The 27,200-nt window shown below is 42.7% G+C and overlaps 1 protein-coding gene across 4 annotated transcripts in view; it reads right to left on the bottom strand.

Moving 5' to 3' along the window:
- The window catches only part of MAPRE2 (microtubule associated protein RP/EB family member 2), a 99,293-nt gene extending 72,265 nt beyond the window's left edge, over window positions 1-27,028 (bottom strand). The window contains exons 1-2 of one of the 4 annotated variants that reach the window (XM_057365018.1): window positions 26,972-27,028; window positions 217-278 (exon numbers count right to left, since the gene is read on the bottom strand). Coding sequence is in view for 2 of the 4 variants with exons in the window: in XM_057365014.1 (XP_057220997.1) it covers window positions 217-278; window positions 16,245-16,316 (134 nt within the window). In the remaining 2 variants the exon portion in view is untranslated. Of the gene's footprint in view, window positions 1-216; window positions 279-4,656; window positions 4,750-16,244; window positions 16,400-26,971 lie in introns of those variants that run through there. The other 3 variants (XM_057365014.1, XM_057365016.1, XM_057365017.1) reach the window with 3 other exon arrangements.
- Window positions 27,029-27,200: the final 172 nt, after the last annotated feature.

Raw genomic sequence — 27,200 nt, 5'->3', positions numbered from 1 at the left:
CCTGGATTACTTATTATATTTATCATAAAATTATTTACTATAAGATGTCTGTGGCACCTAGTTTAGCTTTCATCAGTTTTGTTGCATGGTTTTCACACAGTCAAAGATTATGGAAAGGAATATCACTTGTTATTGGTACCAAACTTATSTAGCTACTGCCTTACAGACATCAAACACAGGTCCTTGGGTCAAAAAATTACAAATGCACACACTTACTTTGAGCATCCAAACACTTTTCCTGGTTGCCGGCTTGAATTGTTCCTTGCAGTAATTTGGCACTGAAAAGAAAACATGAAACCTTTAGTTCAGCTACCAAATAGGAGGGAAAAGAAAAAAAAAAAAGATTCATTGGATGGTCTTTGTCTACATTGGTTGAGCTGTGATGCAATAGTCGTATGCTAAAATTAAATGAGTAGAAATCCTTCATGACAATGCCCTAATTGAGCTGTGCTCACAATGGCTCAGTGTCTAACACATCTGCACAACAATCAGATGTCCYCCGATGTAGTAGCAGGTCTATGAGCTCCCTTGTGCAGTGCTACATTTAGAGTTTATTCATGATTTCCAGGCACACTGGTCTTTCTTCATCCAAGCAGGCTTCTGCTGGGCACAGGCAATCAGTTATGACTGTTGTGTCATGCAACTGGAGCCTTGCTGCATTTGCCTGAACAGCTTTTCAGAGGAAGAAAAAAATCTGCCATTGAGAAGCACAGTAGCTGTTGTCCAGGAAAGCCTGTGCTTTTGCCAATACAGCACAAAAACACTGGCAATCCTTTGAAGTGTCTCACTTAACAATGAAATCATGGTGCTGCCCCCTTGCAGCAGCCACATGAAGGCCCTTCTGTGCTCCTAGATGGAATTGCCTGTGAATGCTAAATTCGTCCTCGCATCCATTCTCTCAAGTGCTCCATTTGAGACTACAGAAACACAAGATGGAGCAACCATAMGTGGGTTTCAGTTTGTGCCCTGAATTACATACTATGGTTACGTGGCTAAGTTTCTTAACTCAACTCCTCAGTCAGCAGGAAATATCATTCCTAGCAGGTAAATAATAGTTTACAGTCAGACCAGGGCTCTGGTTATTGCTTGGTTTGCCTTCCTAGTCAACCAGCTGAGACAGCCCAGTGGGGAGCAGCATTCCAAAGACATCTATCTCTGCATAASAGCATGAAACTACACCAAACAGGATCCCAGGGGGGCTCAGACTGCATCAGGGACCAAGGCATGTAAAAAGCTCTCACAGGTGAATTTATATACATCAAAACCCCTRTTTTAAGGGGAGGAAAAAGTAAAGCAGTTCTCACTATAATCCACTATTATCTGGAAAACGTAAACAGACCTTTAAAGAAGGCTTGTCTAAAGGACTGGATCYCAGCTCCAGAAGCTGTGACTCATCCTGGCAGAGAACTTAGGAAGGCTGCTAGCAAACTGGAAGGCTGAAGCTACCTTAAAGCCAAACCAGAATGGGAATTAGCTATTAAACATRTTATTGTTTAGTTTCTTTGAATCTCTCCAAGCCTCTTAAGCTTTCCTTTTCAATGTACTCTATTTGCCTCCATTTGTTTAATGTGGAAAGCGATTCCAGCACAGCTGACAAACCTCAGGCATCCTATTGGCACAGGAACAGCAAATCCATCATGGTTTGTTGGCTTTTGCTCAAGTAGTGCCCCTCTGAATTTAAGCTGGGATCTGACAGCACTACTCCAACAAGAATGTCCCATCCTCACAAGGGGAGATGAAGGTAAGAAAAAGATACCTGTCACCAGAAGGTGTTGACCAGAATTTCTAGCAGGCAACAGCACTGGAGTGACACAGTGATTCCCTTAGAAATAAGACAATTTACTCAGGGAATGTTTTCCATACTATACTTTCTGAAGAGTGTGATATTCATGGGATATTGAAGACAGAGGTAACTACTTACTTGTCTTCAGCATGTAGACCTCAGTTAGAGAGGGATTTGAGCAACACCACCACACCAAACTTCATCCATACAGTCTCAAAATTCCTAAAGCAAGGAAGGAGATTCTGCTGCACGTACAGGACAAACCAAGGAGGTATATCCCAGCAGCAGCTCCTGTTTTTTTTTTACCTGCAAACAGGCACTCAGCCGAGCTGCAGGGAGCAGTGCAGTCCCTGTGGCCAGGTGACATAATTGGCACTTGCTGCTGTGTGCAGCAGCACTGCCACGTCTCCACCTGCTCCGTGAGCCGAGCCAACACCTCAACCCGTCCTTCTGGCTTGAGGTGGCACACCTCAGGCACACACAGGCAAGGGAGTGGTCGGAAACACCAGACTATTAGGGTGGAATTTAATTTAGGTGGACAAAGGAATGCAGTAGAGGTCCTATTTAGTGGGTGTGAGGAACGTAAGGATAGAGAGCTGGAGCCTCCTTTGAAAGGGTGGAGAAACAAAGGAGTGCAGTGAAGACAAGAAAAGGATGCCATGTCCTTCTACTTCATGGCAGGCCATTCACAGCTCTCAGCTGCAGACACTGGCGTAACATCGGCTCTCTGCACGAGCTACAGAGCACAATTCAGTTCCTCAAAACTCCCCAACACACAGGCTACACTGATTTTAAAATAGGTTCCCATMTCCTAAAAGGTCACCTACCAAGACTCCTAAAGAAATTCTTTCTTCCACACTGGAAAACAGAGGAAAAAGGGATAAAATACAGGGGGATGAAGATATAGAGAATCAAGTAAATGGAAAAGACTTCAGGATACAGGAAAAAATTTAAAGAGTAGTTTCAGAAAATCATATGTAGTAAAAGAGATAAAACAATTATGCTCCTCTTTTTCAGGACAGAAACTTATGATTTGTTCAATGTTGTTGTAATGTAAATGTTTGCAGCTGTGCCTAAAGTTACATATAGCTGCAAATTCCCTTTGTTAGACTATCAATTTCCCCAGTGAGGGAGTTACTTTGCTGGAAACACACCAATATTTATCATAAAATGCTTCTGAGTTTGGCTGTTATTAATAGAATTGAGCAGATTTTGTTGGTAGCCAATGAGTGTTCAGAGTGCATTCAGTTCTCCCGCTCCCACAGTCCTGGCTCCCAACCCCTGGTGTCATCCCCCTACAGCTCCTCCCTACAGAGTTGGGAAGCGAAGCCCAGGCAGTGGGGTTGGGCTAGTGGGCCACTGGCTTCCAGGTGGGCATTCAGAGTCCCTCAGGGGTCCCTGCCCTTGCTTCACCAGCTGTGCACACACAAAAGTTGCCACTTTTTCAGATGCTGCTGCATTACATACCCTGATTGATACTAATGAGTGYTGCTGGAGGCCTTGGGCAGGTTTGGCAGACTTTTATTGTTCAGAGTTTATGGAATCTTGGGGTGTTCGGTGGATTCAGCAGGACTGCTGCTCTCCAGGGTTTACCTGCTCTCACGAGGCTTTCATCCACTCCCTCCCAGCACATAGTACTCCTCCCTGTTCACAACAGCTGCATCCACAAACTTTACCTACTAAACCYACTGACACAAACTGACAAAGAAGAAGCTTCTATAATAATATATATAATAATATAGTCTAATAATTATAGTAATTCTAATTTTTATATTTTTATAATTATATATTTTTTATTATTATAATGCTGTAAAGCATTGTTTAATTTGAATGAGTGTTGACCAAAAAGCCCTCCCAAACAAAGCAAAAACCCACCCCAAACAAAACAAAAATTGGGCATGAGGAATATGAGAACACAAGCAGAAAACGAAACAACTAAAGGGAAAAAGAAAGTACAGCAGAGGATCTGTAGTAAACAAGGTACAACAGYGTCCTACAATTGTAATATGGAAAGTAGTACCCATAGTAGTTAGTTTGAAGGACCAAGGAGGAAAAGTTGGGACAGAATGTAATTAAAGTGATTTAAATCAAATGCCTTCTAGTTCAAAACTTTGTCTCCAGAAGCTGTRTTTGCCCTGTGGGCACAGAGCCCTGTCTTCTGCTACTGTCTCTCTGTGCACTGGATGCTTTCTTCCATACTACACAGATCTGTTTTCTCCCCCCTGCCAAGGACTGGAAATGTGATGTTGCTGAAAGCAATTTGTAATATAGGCTGACAGTCACTGATCATTGCCTCAAATATCCCCAGCAGTTTCAGAAAAAACTTCAAAACCAACTTATTTTTAGCAACTGAAAGAATTCAAGCAACCCCATGTGGCTGCTCTCCAAACATTTACTGAGTGGAGAATAGCTTGACAAATTACAGAAATGGACAAACTCGGAGTGTAAATCAGAAAACCATGTATATCACTATTTACATATGCTTTCCTGTTGMAAAGATCAACAGAAACATTAATTTTAAAGCTTCCAGTGTCAAAGGAAAGAACTGTTTTTTATGAGCTGTGCATGAATCACAAAAACCAAAACAAAACCCCCGATCTACTTCACAATTTGGCAGATTTCTCAGCTTGCTGGTAACCAAGAGCCCAGCCCTAAGCTGTCTCACTGTTCCTGAGTAATTCCCCTGTGTCTCCTCAGGACACGGCTCTGCAGCACTGCAGGAAAGGCACAAAGGCAAAGACCCAAAGCAGAGAAGTCAAGAAACAGAGCTGAGTTTAATATCATCTCCAGCTCCAAAYCTAGTCTGACCCAGAGTGCTCCACAAGGAAAGCAGTCCCAGAAGATGTGAGATGCTGATACCGAGCGCTCCCCACCTCTTTCATTCTTCCCATTCCGAACACGGATTTATCCCAATGGTTCTGCTTCTCTCCAGTGCTCTGATTTCAAGTCATCTACTGGCATGAAAAAGCTTCTTGAGACTTCTTACAAAACTCTGTTCTCTCCCTCTCATTTACAAAGCAAACAAACTTTTTTTGGTCATTTACATGTAAAGTAAACCCAAGCGTGTCCTACTTAGCAACTTTGTAGGAAAGAGCAGGCATCCTTTYTCAGGAAGACTTCTACACTGTTTGGGAAGCCTTCACATTTTTCTCCCTCTATAGCAGTAAACCAATTTGTGTCATTTCTGCTGTCCTCTCCTGTCCCCCCTCAACTTCTTGTAAACTGGAATTTCCAGTTCMAGAATTTTGGGTGACTCGCAGACGCTGCTGGGTTCAGAGCTCCAGCCAACTGCAATGTGACACCTACATTTTTGCAGCAGCATACCTGCCCTCCTCCTATTAATAAATACCTTCACTGCCTTCCTGCCCAGTAACTCTGAGATGCAGTAATTACCTTCCAACATAAAAAAGGTGTAACAGAGTTCAGTTTGTATGATTTTACTTAGCTAGTGTGACAGATTTGTCAAACCCCCTCTTTTTTGCATGACAAGCAATGCCAAACCAATATATCAAGCAGTAGGTGGCAGACCTAATAGCATGAACTGTGTATTTATYACTCTTTGTATTTAGCAGCAGGCTGCCACATATCACTTACCTAAAAAAAAAAAAGTTTCTCTCTTTGCTCCATTTGGAGAAAACAATCTTCCTTCAACTATTTGAGGCATCCTTTCCTTTAAAATTTAGGTGAGAGCCATTGATGGAATACACTTRAATTTCTATCACACAACTAAAATCTGTCCCACTTGGCACTGCCAGTGCCTGTGTCTGTTGACTTCTAATCCAATACAACTAATTTTTCAGTGCATGTCTGTGGTTTGCACATTGGACTGCAATTTCATATTGATGCTTCTGTATGCACTCATGTATTACATTTGGGTTTTTTTTTTTTCTGGTAGGCATTATATCATCTTACAGAGAGYACTTGGTTTAAAAATAACTAGAGTTGATCAGGTTTCTGCTTAGTTTAATGCACTAGAACCACTTAACATTTCTTTTTAATACTTCCTTATAAACAAAGTTATGCTGTGATGATGCATATGTTTTATAGTGAGGCAATGAAAGCCAGCACTGACTAAAGTTTCCCATTATGAAGAATTTGGCAATAAKATTGCCTTAAGGCATTCCAGCCTTAACTGTTTGCTCCTTATTTATGTGTCTGGGCTGCCCCACAGTTGTGCTAAAACTCTGAATCCAATCCACTCTGAAGCAGATGCAGAAAGGATCTAATTTCAGTTACTTTTTTCCTGCTTTTTCAGATTTAGAAAAGTAAATCTGGGGCAGTTCCTGGTTTTGGAGTAGACAGARAAGCCCCATCAACACTTGGGTTGTCACAACTGGGAGGACAAGATCTCTGTTACTGGTTGGTATTGCTGGCCAGAAACAGGTAAAGGAAACAACTCCACTGAGTGGGATTATCCAGCTTTAGAAGCAGACACAAACTCCTCAGATATGGTCTGAAGACTGGTGGACACACTGAGCTAAGGCAGAACACACAACAGCTCTCCCCGTTCATGATGGAGAGACACATGTTCATGTAAGAGACCTGAAGACAACCAGCAGCAACTGCTTTGGTCCAAGTCAACCCACCACAAGTTTCCAGATTTATCATTTYTTGTACCCAGTTTTAGGCTTTATTTTATAGCTGAATCTTACATACTGATTGTCAACTTAGAATTAAAAAGCAGGTTCAAGGGAAAAAGCATCAACACAGACATTAAAAAATAATAAAAAAAAAGCTGTCTTTGTATTCAGACCTGAGCCATTTTCTGAAGTTCTTTTAAAATAGCAAAGCTTGAAGTCTAACATGAGGAAACCTGATGGATAATAATGTGCTGAATTACCCAAGCTGACATTCTTTGAAAACAAGCCTGCTGAGCAAGCACAGTAGGAAGTGACCAAAGATAACTTCCATAGGATCATTATGCAGTATCTGGGGGACTCAGAAAATTGCTTCAGGGATATAAAATGTACCAGCTTCAGGTCCAGGAAAACATTTAAAAGAGCAAGTTTGTTTAAAAACCAGATGTTTTCACTCAAAARGTAACTTAAATGTGGCACTCTTCACTATAAGCCTTACACTTCCAGACATGCCTGAGAAAAGCACAGGTAGCTCAGTTCRGGTGCCTGAGATTAAATGGGCTGAATCCCCCACTATTGTGGGATCAGTTTCTCAGATCTCTCTTTACAGCGAGTGAAGAAAATTTAGCACATCAGAGCATATTCAGCAAAAATAGTTTAGGCGGCTACACAGAGGGGGATAAATGCTCCTACCAACCCTCTGTTTTAACCTGGTGTTTTACTATGAGCACCACACCTACAAATTGTCTAAACTTATCAACTGGTGGTCTTTGCTAAGGTACAGAATTCAGTAGCTTTCTTTAAAAAGCAGAGGAGTTCTCCAAAACAGTTCAACATTCACTACCTGTGCTTATTTCAGACCAGGAAAGAGGCGATGACAAGTCTGGAAAGCAAGTCTGCAAATTCTTGCCCCTGGGAAGGGATGACCTTGCTGGATGCCAGCTAGCACCACAGAAGAAACTTCAGAGAATAAACAAAACCTGGTGGTCTTTGTGAACAACAAAAATGCTCAGCAGTGTGACCTTACAGAAAAAGGAGGGCAACTCTACACAGGGCTGGGCTTGCAGATCCAGGGCAGTAATTACTGCATGCAGGGCTTGCGAAAGTGCAATATTTGTGTGCTGGGGAGCCACAAACCAGTGACAGACATGCTGGAGCCCAGTCTGCTGCACCAAGGTAGTTAAGGAGATGGAGTGTGTGATGCAGGAGAGGCTGAGAGTGTTGGGTTTGTCCAGCCTGAAGAAGAGAAGGTTTAAGGTGCATGGGGGATGTGTGACTGCAGCCCTCAGCTGTGTCAGGGAGGGTGTAGAGATGATGGAGCCAGGATCTTCTCAAAGGCACACAGACATAGCAAGAGGCAACAGGCAAGTTTCAACAGGAAAAATCCTGATTACATGTTAAGGAAAGTGTTTACATCGTGAGGGTGGTTGAACATTGGGTCCAGTGAGGCTGGAAAATCTGAATGTTTGAGATATTCAGAACTCAACATGTTCCTACGCAACTTGATCAGTTYGGGAGAGCTCTGAACAAGAGTGGACAAGATTACCTCTTTCAACTGGTATCATCCAATGATTCCATGTAGGAGTATCATCACTGTGGGCTCCTTGTTGTCTGCTTGCCTTACCCAGGAAAGAGAGCCCTAGCTAGGATTTGAACTGCCGCCTCAGCCATTTTAACAGTTCTGGCATGTCCTTCTCTGACTCAAATTACTGAACAGGAAAAAAAGACTAACTCAAAGATGTAAAGACAGATTCCAGTATCTGTGGCAAYAGTTAGAACAGCTCAAGTCTTGTAGCTTGCTTTTTATTTCAGTCCTTAGAAACTGAATTATATAGTATAGAAATGTATTTATAATAAATAATATTTAATACGTAAATCTAAACATCGATGTTTTGCTCTTTACAACACTGGTGAAGCAGGCAAGAGTTCTTGGACTCCTGTCTTGTGTGCGAAAAATGGATAACTTGCATTCATTTATATATTGACATAATACACACAAACCTATGAAGGCTTTAAGGCTCTATATACATATTTGTAGAAACGTCCTCTGATTAGATAAAGTGCTCACATGACAGCTCATGGGACACTGAAGGGTACAGCATCACCTCATTTGCCCTGCACAGATCATCACAGGTGCTCCCATAAACCAAAAGCCAAAGAAGTCTCTCCCTCTCATCTTATMCATCCCAGCCATCCAGTTTTCCCAGGTGGAATGCAGGAGTCACTTTTCCATAGATCCACAGTGTGACAATCATCCCKGGGATCCCATCTCTGCCAGAAGGACCATGTTAATCTTTTACACTACTTAATCAGTGGAGAAACGTGTTCAGGTGATCCCAGTGACACACCCTGGTCCCTGGTCCCACCCTTAGTCTTATCACTAAGAGAAGCAGAACTGAAAAATGTGACAGCTACCTGTATTATACCTGTAAGGATCAGAAACCTGCTCTTGCAGAAGGTCTGTCTGAAACCAGGGGCCTCCTGCATGCAAAATGGGAAAGCTAAAATACACGGAAGCTTGAGGACACTTGCATTGTGGTAATGATCCCACACAAGTAATTAGAGCTAAAACTGCAAACTTGTGTATTTGACAATGAGAGCACAGAACCAGCAGAGACTTTTTGGGATCCTGAGTGTATGTAGAGCTGGAAGTTTCCCCAATAAGGGAAACTATAATAAGCCATGGAGGGGTTTTTCGGAGCAGGAACATATATGAAAACTGCATAAAAGCCTTTTATTTGTTCAGTTACAATAGCATTGCTACCTGATCACAGCTTGTGAACTTCAAGTTGAAGGGAAAATATTCCATTCTGTGAGGTAAGAGTGACAGCTTGTTGCCTTATTAAAGTACCCAATGATACTACACAATAAAGCAAATCATATGGGAGAGGGCTTAAAAGATGGATTGCTAAGCTTCAACTCCTCAAGTTAATGATGCTTTGCTCTGAAAGAATATCCTGCATTTGAATTCTACCATATCAGAAGTTTTTGGGCTGCATTATTGAGCTGCAATATGTCCTCCAAGAAGCTGTGGTACAAAGCTCCCATGAATTATTGTTTCTTTATTTTGTTCTGCAGACAAGAGCCACAGACCACAGTGGATCAGCTCACTAACATGAACATCTGTGCATCACTTACTCATTAGAGAAAAAAAGCACATTTGGAAGTTTTTGAGGTAATTTACAGTATCCAGTTGAATTTAAATTTTCACAACAYTCTGCTCGGCAAAGCTTTTCCTTCATCACATTGTGTGTAAGCATTGATTGGGAAGAGCACTAAACTAATTTCAGTAGTATATGAAATTTTTGTGTAGATACTTCTCTCACTGCCTTTCCCAGACATTTATGATTCTTGTTTGCTGGCCAAACCAATCAAGAAAAGCCATCACTTAACTGAAGAAACAGCTACTTTGGATTGACTTGTCATTTACATGCACACTATTTCCCTTAYAGACTTATATAAGAGCTTATTTTTCCCATTTAGAAGACAAAGCCTTTTAGCTTAGATTAGCAAAACTGGCAGTTTTGGTGTTTGGGAGGGTTTGTGTTTGTTTGTATCCTCCTTTTATAAAACTGTCAGTACAGCAGATTCTGTGCARAATAGCAAATCTTACTGTTTCTTCTCAGGCACATGCAATCTGCCCTCGAGAACCCAGCCCCTGTTAAAGTTGTAGATAAGCTCTCTTCAAAATGTGGCACTTTCTGTAGCAGCAGCCTCCCAGGAGCTGTTTTTCTTTGGAATGACCAGAGTGTCCTTCAGCTGAGCCTGAAAGAACAATGGGCACATCTCCTGTTTTGCATAAACTCACACTCTCTGCATCAAAGGCTCCTGAGATGGCAACTCTCAGATATTTTCAGGCATGACTGCTTTAGTAAACGGTGCTAGGTATAAAATACATTGCAAAAGGTGAACAGCATTTTGGGGCTCTAAATAAAACTTGTGAAAACACMATCCTTATTTCCCAGCCATGAACCCCTTAAACAAAACCCTTCTGTTTTCATCAAGATTAGTCAGCTATTGGAAGTCCCCGTAATAACAAGACATTACTGAACTGAACATGCCCAAGGTGAATCAAGGTAATAACTTGTGGAAAAAATGAGCAGCTGCATAGTGTCTGCAGCTGAAGCATCCAGCATCAGCTGAAAGCAGGTCTGCCTCCCCCRAGCCAGTGAGCAGTTTTATGTGTGCTCGTGGTGTGAGTCCAATTTTTCTCTCTTTTTGGTAGCCAGATTGCTCATTAACTCACGTARCAAAAATCCAAGATTCAACCTACGCTTTCCCATAAGATTGATTTCCCTGCAGGGCCTATCTCAGAGTCTGCTGCACTTTGCTGCAACTCTCTTACGCCCTTCCAATCCTGGTCAAAACACACCACACCTTCCACATGAGTCAACAGAGAGGGCAGCATCTCCTGCAGACAGTGGGGAGGGAGCTGAGAGGAGAGCCTGGCTGGGAAAACACAGTCCCTCCTTCAGCAGCGGGCAGGGTGCTCAGAGAAATGCAGCCTTGCTCAAAAACATTACCAGCAGAGTGCAACAAGCTGCGCTTGGTCTTGCATTCACCGGAGCAGGCGAGGTCACTTCTGGTGAAACACTCACAGGGATAAATTCCAAATCACCCAGATATTTAGTTAGCATACACAAGACAGCTGGAAGTCTTTACAGMACTCTCCAATGACACTGTTTGGCACCTTATCAAACTAAATGCCTGTTGGCTGTCGAGAGCACAAGCACATCATTTTACTTCAGCATTGCTCTGTTTTCCCTCGGCGTGACGTGTTGGTTGTAAGAAACTGCTGTATCCAAGACAAGATGCCAGTATCCAGCTTTCCTGCTCCTTTTTGATGACAAATTGATGTTGAAGTTTAATTTCCAAAATATTAAAATCATCAGCATAATGTATCTTGACATACAAGACATGTAAAGAAAAACACCACTGGACCTGTCCCAACTTTAGCCAGGTGCCATGATGCTGTTCCAGGAAGTGCAGTATTTTTGATCTTCAGGATTAAAAAGAACACTCCTGCGTTCCTTATTCAGTAGAGATGCTTACAGMCTTTCTTGTTTGAAGTGCTGTGTTCTTTCCCCTACTATTCCATGCAGGAAAACAGGATGTTCAAGCCAATGCAACAGTTCTCTGACACTAAGAACTCACTAAGTCCAAGAACAGAAGTTACTGCTTCTTTTATGATCATTAAAGAAAAAAAAACAACAACAAAAAAAACCCCAAAAAACCAAAAAAAACAGGAATAAAGCCACACATTTTGTCAGTCCACATCCCAGAAGAAATGGCCCTATCTGCACTTGACACAGATGGAAAGGCATCCAGTAGTATGGCAAAAGGATCCAACTCAAGGAGTTTTTATGTTTATGCACACAGAGAGAATTACTTATTTAACTGCTGTGAGGGCACTCCATGGGGTGAGCTGGGAGTGAAACTCCTCCGTGTTCGACGTGACACACAAATGGACAACAGGAGACGCCTGAGCAAAGTACTGGGCTTGTGCCAGGGACCTGAACCAAAAGGCAACCCCACAAGAAGGGGAAATAAACTACCCTGGAGACAGCACAAAATTTCTTCAACTTCAGAAGTCACAAAATTAGACAACTAGAAAAGACAGGAGGGAAGGACCTACAGGATATATGAGGCATGGAAGGCATCTATTATTAAAAAGCTTTAATCTCACCTACCAGAATTATCTCCTCTTGATAAGTGCTTTTTCTTCTCACATTAATTTTTATGTTCTAATATAACCGGTTTTGTGGGCTGGAAGCCCCTGACACCTCACTCATGCTCATATGAAATAATTTGTGGTCTCCCCATGAAGCTCAGGGTCTGCTGCAGCACCTTGCAAGCACACAGGCTGACACCCAGCTCCCACTGGTTATTTCTGAGTGGGCTCTCCACACCTTCCAGGACCAGCCCATATCCTTAGGGCCATGAGTAAAGCAGAAATGACTCTCAGTTTTACCTCAGTCATAATTCTGAATGAATCTTTACCCACAATTTCAAGTTTTAAACAGGTCATCAAGAAAAAAAACCTCACATAAGCACCACACTGTGCAGAAGGACATATACAGGAAACTCAGAGGCCCCATATCCTGTGCCACCCATCTCAGGGTATTTAAATGGGCACAGTTAGGCTACAGCAGAAGGGATATATTTTATTTATGATTTATTATGTATCACCAAAACCAATGAAACCTGAAGACCTTCAGAGTCAAAGATCAGAAGGCAGCACTTCAAATTCCTTGTGGCAGCACACAATGAATGCTGCAACAAAGCAGCATCAATCCCTCTGTGCCACATTGTTTTAATGGACAGGACTGTACCAGCAGCTACGGGTTCCTTTCAAAGGGAGACAAGAGATATCACTGCCATCCATGAGACAAATGTTTCTTGTTGGACTGTTCCACAGCTACATAATGAGCTCCCTGTCATYTGACAATCCCATCACAGGATTTCTCTGCCTGGTTTTCTACCACGATCACATGTTTCCAGTAGCCCCTGCATCCCAGTGAAAGGTTTTTGCTGCAGCAAAGACAATACATCATCCTAAAGTCATATGCAGCATGCTAAGCACATTCTGTACCTGATTTGGTCTTCAAGCATTTTACAAACACACCTGAAAATCATGGTTTCAGGCCAAGTGACATCTGACAGGCACAGTTGTATCTCTTTCTCACTTTATTATTTAGATCTCAGTATCTAARGAGAGTTTTCATTGTATACCACATCCTTTGCAACTCCCAGCTTGCCCAAAGGAGCTGAATTTCAGGCTTCTTCCTTGTGTTGGAAGTTATTGCCTACATGCATGACTGTCAGGTGGACAAAAACTGAAAAATTTCAAGTCTATAAGATTTACTGTTTAAACTCAACAACTTGTTTGACTGCAACTAAACTAGGGCAAAAAAAGCCACCTGTCCCTGTCCTGACAGCATCGCCCTGAGAAAGAACATTATTTAAGGATATCAAGCAATGTTAAAGAAACTGCAACTATTTTAAAATCTGTAGGACCCTTCTGATTTCAGGATTCCACGATCTAAATAAATGAYAGCTGAACAGAGGAATCCATAAAGCTGTAAGGCACCCAGCTGAGCAGGGTCAGCTTGGGTCTTCTCGGCAGCACAGGTAAAACTGACTTTGACTGACCCAGGAACATAGAGAAAAATGCATCTCTATTTTCATCCAGGAGTGAGAAAAATCCCTTTTCTTGGTGGTAGCACAAGAGATGACTGTGCAGGGCCAAAAAGGTTTAGAGGCTGGGCCCAGATTTGGAAGCTGCTGTTGTGAGAGGGCCTCTCCCCATCCTCCTGGGAATCTACACCCTCCCTTCGGACCCTCTCAAGCCACCTACACCAGACTCTTCTCCACAACCACCCCTACATCCATCCCAACAAAACCTGCAAGCCACTCCACATCCCTCCTCCAGCTTGGATCTGAACCCACTGGAGTTGCCAAGCATGAATGAAGGAGGGAGAACCCAGAGCTGAACTCAATTTTAGCACCCACATATGTATATGCTGGATCTTTCTGCTTAAATCTTCTGAGAGCAGAAATTTTGACATGTGAAGGGACTAACAGAATACTTGATCAAGGTAATGCCACTGCCAGTATCAGTGTTCATACACTGCCTCAAAGAAGGAAGTTACAAGATATTGCCACGRGCCATCTCCCTCTTCATTACTCAGCTCACCACCAAGAGGTCTTGCTACCTTTGGTACCTAGGGGCCTCCAAAAATCAAATCAGGAAAGGAAMATGGCACCCAAAGGCTTGTAATTTGGCTACTCAAAAGTAGTCTTTTGAAGATTTATCTAAACTTATCAAATAAAATAAGTAATTACCCACAGGACAGTGCGTGTCCCTGGAGTAATTTGTGTTGAATAGTGGGTAAGTGTCAGAATTATGCTAGATATATATTCCACAAATATTACTTGCCAAATAATTTTCATCCCTGTTTGGAAGAGTGACCAAAATTACAAGCAAGTTAAGCTATGCAATAATGTAAAAAGGWAAGTAAATCTGCATTACCCACTTGAAAAAGCTTCAACTTTCTCCCTGATTCAGAAAGCCCACCCAAAGCATCCAAGAGCAGAGACACCTGAGACTCTCTGCCAGTATTGACAGTATTCTCCTCCTCCTTCATCTCTCCAATCTACTGTACTAACACAACAAGAGATACCAGCAAATATTTTTTAACAGTCTGAGCAACGCAAGGTACTTAAAATAAATGCAATGCACTTAAAAATACTTATGAACAATCAAACTGCAGCCTGGCAACCTCCCGGAAGAATGGCAGTGGATAAAGCCAAGGGCCCTCCTTTGCAGGAGATGCTATGCTGTTAAACAAGACTCTTCCCACCACAACCCAGCACAGCCACAATTCGCTGATTATCAGTGTAAACACATGGTAGAGAGCAGAAATGACCACACTGCTCAAATTAAGCATCCCACAAGTTTAACTTTGGCAGCAGAAACTCTAAAGAAAAACCACAGCATTATCAAGGTGGAAAATGTGTTTATTCAAATGTGAGACACATTTATTTTCTCATGGCTACTAATCACACGAAGTCAAAGTCAAATTCAAAGTCAAAGTCTCCAGCTTGCACCGGGACATTTTGCCCAAGAAGCCATCAGTCAGCTTTTGCCAATACATACAGAACCCATCAAGAGCACCAGTTTTGTGGGAAATCATTACTTTGGTTATTTCTGTAGTCTGTGGTTATTCCAGAATATGGAAGTTATTCCAGAATATGCTCACTGGTAGAGAAGTGACCCTCAAATATTCCCATGTTTTGGATGCAATTAGCAACAAAAATTATCAGTGACTTATACTCCTTCTACATTGAAGGCTTATAAAAGAAAACTTACTACTCTTCTTTTATCTAGTAATACACAGATGAAGTAACTGGAGAAGAAAGTTAACTTTTAAGACACTTGTATTTGGTTGCTTATTAARTTTTCAAAGAAGTCCATCCACACTCCCTTCCATTTTCCCAGAAGCCTGAGAGGAGCTCCCAAGAAGTCCTTTTAAGATTTATCCTCCTCGCTCCAATTCCTCACGGTTCTGCTTTCCCATCACACCAGCAGGAAGCCCAGAGTCAGATGAGCAGTATAATGAGACAGGTATTGACCACTGTTCTTGCCACACCCATGGTGGACACCTTGCATTGTTGTGATCACTTTTTGATACATTTTTTGACTTCAGTTGAAGAACACAAAAAAATCACCCAGACATCCTGTAAACCTACAGACTGTCCTCAGGACTATTGTACCAACATGAACATCCGTGTTCAAGAGCAAACAAACTTTTACAGCACCTGATCTCATTGAGGAACATCCACAGTCACTCACGAGGCCTCTGCTGAGCAGAGCAACTCATAAACAATCCTGGGAATGTATATATAAGGAAACTGTGATACAGTAGAAACCAAAAATTATAGCAGGATTTTTGGGTGTATCAAAAAGTCATGACTAAGCCACAGCAATTGTGCAATAAAGCACAGCATATCTTTTATTTGTATGCTTAAGAAGTTAATATTGGTGTGACTGACAAGCAGCAGCACAATTACAACAGCCACATCAACCTCAGTGCTGTGGGCAGGTGGTGCAAATTAGCCCTCAAAGTCATCAGTCTTGAAAGCATACCCACCCTGTGACAAAGAACAACCTCTCCAGGCTTGGGGATGCATTCATAAGGTTGTTTTTTTCTCCATTTGAGTTAAGGATACAGAATTGCAAAGCTATGGAGAACAAAACAAAACAATCACACATGGCAGAGAAAACACAGACCTTTGAAATGACAGTGATACTCCACTCTCTCATAGAGAAATATTGGGTGAAAAAAATGAATTAAAGTAGGAAAGCAGACTCCATGACTTACCTTACCTTGCTGTTTCAAAGGTTCATTTAGAGGAGTATCCCCARTACGGGAACCTTTTTGAAGCCTTGACATGGTAGGATTAGTATTTTTTTTTAAGATAAAAACCAATTAAATGAAACTGCCTGTTGTCATRGACTGGTAGAAAAGAACTTCCCTTAGATAAGTTCCCTTTATAAACCTCACCATGGGTGTGGCTAAATGACTAGCCCCACCCTTCATCCTATTTAGAAACCCTATTGAATTTAAAAAAAAAAAAACCCTTCTCTGAAGCAATATAATAATTTTATCTACTTATCATGTGCTGTTTTGGGKTTGGTGTTTTTTAAAGTAGATAACTAGTTGCCAGTTTTACAAGCTGAAGGGGAAAATGTAGACAAAATTAAATTTGTTTCCCATATTTGCAGTTCCTGCAACATGGTCTGCAAACATCTGGAGGGTGAACTTGCCCAGTTGTTTGCTTTTTAAAAGCAGGGTAGTAACAACCTGAGGGAAGTATATCAGCATTGAGTATTCATTGGTACCAGAGATGCATTCTATAAAAAAAAAGGAGCATATCTACAAACTTGCAGCAATTTCCAGTAACATCACTTCAAGAGAAGCCTCCACCACCAGTGAAGGCTCTTGTTTTCATCCCTTATAGAATGAAGATGATGCAACATCCAAGCCCTTTACACAACTCATTAAATCATGACACATGCCTTCACTACAGAGGGACCGCCAATAAARATTAGAATCTGTTCTTTTGTCCTCTAAAAGCTCTATATTTTAAAACCCCTCAATTTTCTTTTCTCTCAAGGCCTAACTCAGGAGGATGGGGCAATGGATTAGGATGTTGTCACTGAGGCAATATTGCCTGCAGAGTTTTACATTGCCTTGGTGTGTAATAAAACACATCTAGGTGGCTGCACTCTTGTCTCTTAATTTTTTGTACCATCCCAACYGGTAGTTTTTTGTATTCCAGGGTACAAAAATGAGGAATTATGAGCACAGGGCTTAAGTTTGGGGTTTATTTTTCACTGAATAGTTGAAGTTATCCTGGCACTGCTGAAGGAGGCTGGGTGTGAAACTGGAGTTCTTGAGGTGTTTGGCAGGAGCTCAACTATGCTTCTATCATCTGGGTTTGCTTTCAAGGGAGCGATTAGGAAATTATGTTCTTGTTAACAAGATCTGTGCAAGTAATGACTATTATACCCAACATTTCCTGTATTTAGGCTGAAGTGATTGTTCCATCTTGACGCAAAGAGCAGAGGTATTTTCTTGAGAATTAGTGACTTGGGCCAGATCTTAACTTTAAAGACCATTAAAAAAAGGAAATTCATCCATTTTCACAGTAGCAGGCCATTTCTGTCTAAAAAATGTTAACTGGTCTTTAAAACATATATATCCATGTGTACCTTTTTCTTTAATATTAGACACTCCCAGGTGTCAGATGAAGGGAAAAAGCTGCCTTTATTGCAAAAGAAAATGTTCCATAATAAACTACAGCATTCACTTTTCACTGCTTTTGTATCTCTGCGGACAGGGTAAAGCATCTTTGACTTTAAAATCCAAATTTAAAGGACAGACTCCCATGTCTCTTTCTGTGGCTCGAAGTCTGTAATCTCCGGCTCTACTCTACATGAATACAAAAATTCTGCAACATTCTCTGAGAGTAATAAAACCTTTTCACTCTTCAGAGGAAGTCTGATGTTTCTGGAGAGAAGATAACAYCCTGGTGAGTTCACAAATTAAACATAGCATGCAAGAGAAAAAAACCAGTTTTGTTTAAATGCAGAGTTGGTAGAAACTGAGACAAGGTCATTTTCTTTCCTACGCCTGCAAGGTCCTCTAGCAGAGGTGCTCACTGTGGGCCAGGTTCCTCTCTTTCCACTTCAGCAATGACTGACTAAACAGGSCAGCTCTGACATTCTTGGTTGACTTATCACTTCTTTTGAATCGATGTTCCCAGGCAGAGTGGGGTAATCCACAGGTGTGGGTGAAAGGAGGAGGAACATCACAGGAGATGAGCAAGAGCAGAATTCAGAATAGGAATACWGGCATGGTGTGCTCAGTGCAGCTCACACWGCACCTATGCACCTCCTAGGCTGGRRCTTRGMACCACACTCTGTGTAGAAATGCAGCAGAGGGAATTTACCTGAGAGGGTGCTTTAACCTCTAAAGGATGTGCTGTGTTGGCTGGTAGTACCTATGGCCCAATATGAAACAAGAAACAGTGAAATGGAGTATAGTCTCATCTGTAGCAGGTAGAAAATAAAATCAATAGGTAAAATACTCAGTGCCTGGGATTCATTCCATGAGAAAAAAAGAGAAAAAAAAGGTTACAGTCTTATTTTCTGAATATCACCTACAGCCCTTACAAACATGATGGCACACTTGCACTGCCTGCCAGAGCTACTTTATTGCATTGTCCTAATGGCGAGCACAGCATTGAGTGTAATCTGTGAGTGTAATCACACTTYTTGCCATTATAACCAGAGAAAATTGCTAAAACTTAGTTGACCAGATTGTATTTTATCAGCCAAAAGCAGGAGAGGTGAGTACACAGCAGCAAGCAAGGGGCTGTGTATCAGTCCTTATGGGGGAGGCCCTTCATCAGCAGCTGTACTGATAATGTCATCTTGCTGTTGCCAGCTGCTTCCATGCAAAAGTCAGCCTTAAAAACACATTTGCTTTCCTGAGCAAGAACAGTTATAAGAGCTCCTCTAAATCTGCCAGTACTAAGCAAGGAATCAATGTTTTAAAGMACAGAATTAATCTGCCTGCTGACATTTCAGGTTCAGGGGAAAACTTGCGACTGAGTTTTAGTCCTGATTTGTTTCATAGTCCCCTCCCCCTACATGGTCCTYCTGGATCAAAAGTTCTTGGTTTAATAAAGCTGCATGTTCAACCTCTGAATGCAGAGACTGCTTCTCATTCCTCTTGGTCAGGCACAGCATTTTCTGGCTCTGYTGCACTGCTGGGCTAAGGATAACCCCTGATACTCCCTTCCTAGTGCCTTGCCTTTCCTACTGAACCCAGGGCCAGGCTGGAAAACGAGACAGTTATCAAGCAGCAGCCAAGGCTCTCCCTGGTGAAAGTTGGGGTTCAGGCACACAGCAGCCCCAGTGGGGAGTCTCTGTGGCACAATCAGTCAGTGTGTTCCCCTGTTACCTGAAAGGCTGGTGGTCCAAGACCACCCAGGGATGGGGGCTTGGAACTAGGCAACCTTTAATGGTGTTTTCCACACCAAACCATTCTATGATCTCTTCTACGTTACTACAAAAAATGGGCGATCCTTTCAGGCAAAGGCCAGAGGAAGTTAAAAAGCAGACTGACAGAATGGAATTATTGCCAATTTTGTGGTGAAGTCAGGATGCAGCTAAGGGGAWAGACACATCATGGATAAAGAATGTGAAAAATCTCATAAGATCATCTTGTAAGATGGGGAAGAAAGGGGCACGCCACAGGAGCAGCCTGAGAGCAGCAGTGCATGGATGCAGGGCTCTTTCCAGGCACAAAACCAACTAMCCTGAAGTGGCTGGAAGCCCAGATCTTTTGTTTTCTTAACAAAGTTTTTTTCATGATCTGGAATTATTTAATCTGCACTTCAAAGGTGTTTCAAGAGACAGCCTACCTAGAGCTGCTGTTCAAAACTTCACCAAATGCAGTTTTCCTACGACATTCCCAAGACTGGGTTTAGCTGCACCTCTCCAGCCCCTTCTTCTACAGAAATGTTTATTCCTAGAAAATTTCCTGGGGCTTGCWAGTGAGACATAAAGRTRTTCACARCCAATTGCCAATGTTTGGTTTCTTSTATCTCTGATTTTCCTGCTTTCTTTTGGAAATATTTTTTCATTACTGTGATTGACAACAAAATTAACGAGAGAGTTAAAGGGTTTATGGCGTTGAAAGGAGTAGCACTGACTATAAAAAGTTTCTCCAATTAATAATGTCTGAAAACTTAAGCTGCAAGAAAAAGATGCTAAAACTAGCAGGAAAGAACTAAATTAACAGCTTCAAGGGTTAGTCTGTTTATGTTGCACACCCCCTTTTTTTTTTTTTTTTTTTTTTTTTCATGGATTTAAATACCCAATTGTTTGGCAATTATGTAGCTTTATAGCCGACCTGCAGACTCAACTAACCTGTTGTAGTGGCRCAGAGCTGTGTGAGTGGGATGTCCTACCCTGACTAACAACTCCAGGGAAACCCCAAAGCACACAATCCTGGGGAGCATTAAATGCCAAGGAAACTATTTGCTCTGTTGGTGCAGTCTGGTAGTCGGAATTTAAGCAGTGATAASTGATCAGACAGGAGCTCTCTGCTGCCTCTGTGATTAGCTTAATTACAAACAGAAGTCCCCTGTTCTCCTTGTGTATGGGTCTATTAATACTAACTCTGTGCTCATGCCATCTGCCAAYGAGCCATTTCCAACTTTACAAAGCACAGCAGACAATACTTGCAGGTGCTTGGAAATGTGTTTATTCGACCATTAAATCCACAAGACTTAAACACTGCCAAACAATATTTGCTTTTGCAGGTACTCCAGCAAGGCAGTGTYTTCTGAACCAATATCAGGCATGAAWAASTCCAGACTCTGAAGGAAATCAAGAGAGGTATTCATCCATTGCTTCCATTTTGCTTCTTAGTCTGTGTTTTTGTGTCTGGCTTGCAAACATTCTTGGATTCAGAACTGTAGACAATGCCACATTYCCAGCAGAGACAAGTCATGAGATCCAAGGTTAGTTTCAAGTGCCATATTGCAAGGAAGCTTCAAGAATGAGAGTTCTTACTTAGTCTGAATGTAGCAAAGCCAAACAAAACACATTGATTTCCTYTGATAAAACCTGACATGCTTTGCTTGCAGTGTCATTCAAACTCTCTGAAGAGATTGTTACTAGTCTATATTCAACCCAGTATTAATTGAGGCATAAAATGGTTACCAGATCACAGTCTATTTTAATAAAACTCTTCTGTAGGGAGCAGCCTGAGAAGATCCTCAGCCATTTCCCATTCCATGTTGTACAAACTAACCATGCAGAGAGATGAGCGATTTCCACTGTGCACTTGAATGCTTCTATCAAGATTTGCTAGATCAAAACAATGTAGGCGTCTGACCTGTATTGTCATGTCCTTCTTATTTGCCAAATTTATTCAGGATTTTCTGGCAACTTGATATTTTTATGTGTTTTGGCATTGCTAATTAGACCAACCTGAAAGTTTTTCATTTATGTACATGGTAGATTATCAAGTGTTAGGACCCTATTAATTCTATGATTTAAGGAAAAGAGTAAACTTGAGWAAATGGTGTACTCAATATCTGAAATAACCCCAGAAGGCAGAAAAGTAACGTGGTGAGCCACTCTCCAAAGAGACCAGGTTAAAGATTAAGCTCCTGTTAAGAGAACCATCCCTAAACATTAAATAGGACAAATTTGAAATCCATGGCCTTTAAAGACTCAGGAGAATGGAGCTGGTTGACTGTAAAATTCTTCAGCACAAGACACAAGAGTTTCTGGGACTGAGGAGGCATTTAACCAGGATCACTGAGGCTCTCCCCACAAATGTTGTTGTATTTTCATCTTCTCTGCCACATCTCCTCCTCCTCACTACCATTGGCCAGCTTTTCAGACCGCTGTGAAGAACTATCCCCTCTTTAGGGTAGCAATTAGTGATCAGTTTTGGGTATATTTACCCCTSCTGAAGCCATCCTCTTGCTGTAGGGGCTCTGTTAGCAGCATTGCTTTCCTTCGGTCCTTTTAAAACATTTTTGGTCACAGCCACAATATAAATAGCACAGGGCAGCCCTGCTGCTGGCACTGGGCACTGCTCCCAGAACAGGTCTGTGCCTTAATCCTGCCTGTCCTGCGACTGCGCTCTGGGGCTGTGCTCCAGCCCATCAKGGGCAAACACAACGTGAATCTGAGATCCACTTAGATAATAATATGATAAATGCTTTCCCTGACAGCTTTCCTAGGACATTCTTGGTTTCGGGATCCTTTCCCTGCAGTTCAGGTTTTGCACTCTCCTCTCCCTGTTCCTGAACCCTGCTGCCAGCATCCTTTCCTGTCATCCGGCGGAAGACAAGTCACTGCTTTTTTCTTACAGTCAGTGAAGTATCTTTTGAAATCCCTTGAAAACAGCACCTGAAAAAGAGCCTGAGGCTCTTGCCCCACCTTTCCTGAAACAGACTAAATCCCAGTTTCCCTTGCTGCTCTGAGAGCACCCACTGCTCTGCCAGAGTTCAGGTTTATTGCTCCTAGAGAGAGACATAGTGGAGGCTGTCAGCAGGGAGGATCTGTAGGGTCCACATGGTAAAAACCATATGGGGTATTGCCCAAATCCCCTCACCTTTCCATCAGTGACAAATCAAGCCCCACTGAAGCTGCAAGGATTTCACATTGGTAGTCGTAGCTTTGTTTAGAGGAGCTGGTCCAAAACACTGACTTTTATGTACGTACACATGTACCTGTATCTGCAGTAAAATTATATATAYAAAGGTGCTGAAAGGCTCAGGATGYCACTTAAACTTCACCCAACACCACCACATGTGCCATCATGCCAGAGTTGTTTTTCGGGTCGCCAGTGACTCAGAGCAATGCTGTCAACATGTTCCCGCTGGGGCTCTCTGCATCAGCTCAGCTCTCCCTCCCATGCTTCATGCCAACATCTGCCCAGCCCAGCTCCGCCTGACACAACCACTTGCAGTTTTTAACATGATATAGTATCACTCTCCAGAGCTGCCTGAGGGAAAAATGCATTCCACTCACCTAATTGCATTAGTCTAATGTTTCTCCCTCTTTTGGAATTAAGCTATTTAAAAAATAAAAATTGACTGTATTACCATTTCAATGTCACAAGGCTTAAGGAAAGAAGAGTCAGGATAAAAGCTATTCTAAGGTAAATTTGAATTACATGCTTCAGCCAAAGCTTTAGTAATTCTGAAAGCCCCCAAATTTGTTTTTCAATCATTGAATATCCCTATTTGGGTAGGACAGAGTTCTTTTTCTTCTTAGGAACTGGTACTGTRCTCTGKTTTTGGATTTAGTATGAGAATAATGTTGATAACACACTGATGTTTTGGCTATTCCTAWGTAGTGCTTACCCCAAGCCAAGGACTTTTCAGTGTCCTTTGCTCTGCAAGTGAGTAGCCTCACAAGAATCCATGAGAGAGGACAGCATATTTAATATTAGTAGAATGTTATTATTACTGTATTTTGTTTCAAATCTTAAATTGTTCCTGACCAAAAAGGCTTACTTTTTCTTTCCAATCCGCTGCGGGGGTGGGGAGTGAGCTGCTGCATGGTATTTAATTTCCTGCYGGGGTTAAACCACAACAATAAATTATTGTGGTTATCCATTTAGGAGGGTGGGTGTGGTGTGGTGGAGGGGATAAAATTTGGTTTTTAACTCCTCCAAATATTTCACTGGCATTTGGAGGAATGTTCAAAAATAATACAGAAAAATGCCAGATAGCCAGAAGAGATAATGATAAATAGTTGAGAACACTTGGACTTGTAAGAACTGAAAGAAACCCAATTTGAGCGTTCCAACATCAGAGAAGGGCCTCAGATTTAGCATATCAGACTAAAACTAATAGAGGCCATTACAAACAAAATCATAAGGCTGAAATAACTATCCCAGCCCAAGACTACCAGAGAGCATCATAGATTATTTCCAACCCACTTTAGACAGATTTTATGTCCTCTCAAGTGAGTGATGCCTGCTGCCCTTGTGTACAGAAAGATTCTCCTGCCCGAGAAGCAACAATGACAACACAAGAGACCCTTTTGTTCTCAGAGACAGAGACATGCTACAGGAAGACTTAACCTTCAGGAATCACAGAATCACAAAATTACAGAATGGGTAAGGTTGGAAAATCACCACAGTGGGCYATGTGGTCCAGTCTCTCCAGCAAGCAGGGTCATCCTACAGCACATGGCACAGGATTGCATCCAGACAGTTCTTGAGTATCTCCAGGGAGGGAGATCCGAACCTCTCTGGACAATCTGTTCCAGTGCATGGTCACTGCACAGTAAAGAAGCTCTATCTTGTGTTCAGGTGGAACTTTCTGTGCTCCAGTTTCTGCCTGCTGCCTCTTTTTCCATTGCCTGGAACCACCAAAAACAGCCTGGATCCATCCTCTTGTCACCCTCCCTTTAGACACTGACAGACATTGATGAGGTCCCCTCTCAGTCATCTCTTCTCAAGGCTGAACAGACCCAGCTCCCTCAGCCTGTCCTCATCAGAGAGATKCTCCAGCCCCTCAATCATCTTCATAGCCCTCTGCAGAACCAACTCCAGGAATTCCAGGTACCTGGACAGGTATCTGGCAAGTGGCCAAATGCCAAAAGTTTTGAATAAGCAGAAGACAGCCCCAAATAACCAAACCTGACAGCCCCAAATAACCAAACCTGACTGCATTCTGATACAGCCTGCCAGGACAATTGGCCAAGTTACACCACCCTCCCATGGCACACCCCACAAAGTGAGGTCATAGGAAAATATCCATATCTTCCTGCCTTTGAAATATCTCCATAAGGTGTAGGTATGTCATACACACCAAGCCTGCAGGACATTAACTGTCCCATCTGCTGCTGTCCCTGATGCCCTCCCTCTCTTAATAAGCTGATTCTTTTCTCCTTAGGAAGTTAAAGTAGATCATAGATTCTCTAGGCTAAATTTGAGGCCTAGAGAAGGCCTCAAAGGAAACGAAACCATGCTTGCCCTCAGTAAAAGTCAAATTCATCATTGCTACTCATTTCTGAAGCCCTTGGCAGAATCCAAATAGATTATATAGCATCTCAGTCAGCTTTCCCTGCTAGGGACAGTATGAAACTTTATTATTGCAGTAGTAGTACCATAAATCTTGAGTGTTTTTGGAAAGTTTCCTGTGACTCAAACCTTCACCCACAGGATAAGGCAGTAGGTGAGTTAAGGGGTCAAAACCCTCCTGTCCTCCACTTTGGGGATGATTTTCACTGCAAGGGCTTCACTGACAAGAAGCCATTCAGTCTCAGCAGCGGTTGCTGACAATCCCTGCATGAGACAAAGACAGTTTGTGCTCTTTGTATCTTCTCACTCATTGGGTAAAGACCCACCCCACACATCCAGTTGTGTGAGTAAAGACATAAACAAGGATTAAAGCAGGAGTGCCTTTGTACCTCAGAGAAAAGACGGAGTGAGCATGTATGCCGAGGATTTGGAGAGCATTCAGCTCGTGCCCTGGGCATCCTGACATGACAGAGTGTGCAGTTGCTCATACAGCTGGTGAATAATAAATACCTCAACATGCCCTTGAGATGGTACTTCTAAATACTTAGCTCTTCACTGAAGCGGTCAGAATCCTGACTAAATTCACCCTGCAACAGTGTTCCTGTCGAAGTTTTTACACGGTTCATTTGACTTTTAAAAGAGATTGTCTTTTGAAGAGCAAATGCAACTTACCAAAATAACMTTTGAGCTGCACGAGGCTTTGTTTGAAATACTATTCTGCTATTCCACTTCTCAAATGTCTTCTCAATCTCAGTGTTTAGCTCCCCTTAAAACAGCAAAATTGTCACAGTATTTCTTGTAAAAACTTTTCACCTTCTTTACAGCTTTAGATTTCTTGCTAAGTTAAGTTTTGAACTATGAGTTATTAGCCTCAATTCATTTGCTACACAGTTTGGGGCCACMGATTAAAAGCAACTATCCCTTTGGGAAGCAAGTACAAAAAGGACTATAACTCACTCACCACAGAAAGCACCAGAGGGTTGTTTGTTTGAATTATCAGAAGGAGGTGCTTAAAATGAAAAACTGGTGGTAATTGGGGGGAGGGGGGGAGGTGTGGGCTCTTTCTTGTTTTGTTTTTTTTTTTTTTTTACATAACCTCACATCTGCCACTACTACGGGAAGCTTGTAGCTCCAGGTAATGTTTGTATCTGCCCACAGCGCTGCATCCTTCCTCGCAGGAGCTGTCACCCTTGGTCAGTGGATGCATCATGCTGAATCATCAGGCTTTTAAGTGCATTCCCTGGAATGGGATTTATTTATCACGAAGCTTCCCTGCCATGCAGCACACWGAAGGAAAGCTCCTTTTTCAACCCTCTGTTACCAGAAGCTGTTTTGGATGCTCGCAGCTCAGCAGGGATACACAAACTGGTTAAATATCGAAGGATTTCATATTCATAAAAACAGCGCACCACAGAGCCAGCCATCAACWCTTCTGCTTCCCAACTACTCGCAGCAACAAAACAAACACACAAACACGCTTCTCGGTCCTTCAGCCCAGTAAAGACTAATTTCTCTCTAGTGATGTAACTCATAATACTCCTGGTATTTTCCTGGCTTCACTGCCACAGGATAGCAGACTAAGTTCGAGTGAGGGGATTGTTTCAGCACCGTCATAGCGCTGAAATTTCACTTCCCTTTTTTTTTTTTTTTTTTTTTTTTTTTTTTTTTTTTTATTTTTTTTAATGAGCAGGGAGTAGCAAGCTTTTCTTTCCCAAAGTACTTTCGGCCCCACAGGCAGGGCTGAATCAGAGAGCGCCGACCATCACCGCCCTCCGCCCCGATCTGTCCCCGGTGAAGGGATCGCGCCCGTCCCGTCCCGTTGTCCCGTTGTCCCGTTGCCTGCGGGGCAAGGCGCTCGCCCGGGGCACACGAAGCCGCCCCCGCCCCGCCAGAGCCCCCAGGTGCGGGGCACCTCCCTCGGGGCACGCCCGGCCGCTCCCGGTGCCAGCGTGGCACAGCCCCGGCTCTCGCCTCACCTGCTCCGCTCCCCGCCGGCAGCAGCCGCCTCTTTTCCTTTCTCCCGCCCGCCCCGCTGACAGCCCGGCTTTGTCCGCCCGCCCCGCTCCGCTCCGCCCAGCGCGGGAGGTGCCACGGGAGCCGCTCCGGGCACGGCGCTGGAGCCCCGGACAGCGCCCGGCCCTGCCCAGCCCAGAGCATCCCGCCCGGGCAGCTCCCACCCGCTGGGCATCCACGGCACCAGCCCGC

Source organism: Malurus melanocephalus, unplaced genomic scaffold, assembly GCF_030028575.1.
Source record: "Malurus melanocephalus ecotype Western Australia unplaced genomic scaffold, MMel_1.1 scaffold_46, whole genome shotgun sequence".
Lineage (NCBI taxonomy): Eukaryota > Metazoa > Chordata > Aves > Passeriformes > Maluridae > Malurus > Malurus melanocephalus.
Note: the sequence above shows the minus strand (reverse complement) of the source record. Positions and strands in the feature narration are given on the sequence as shown.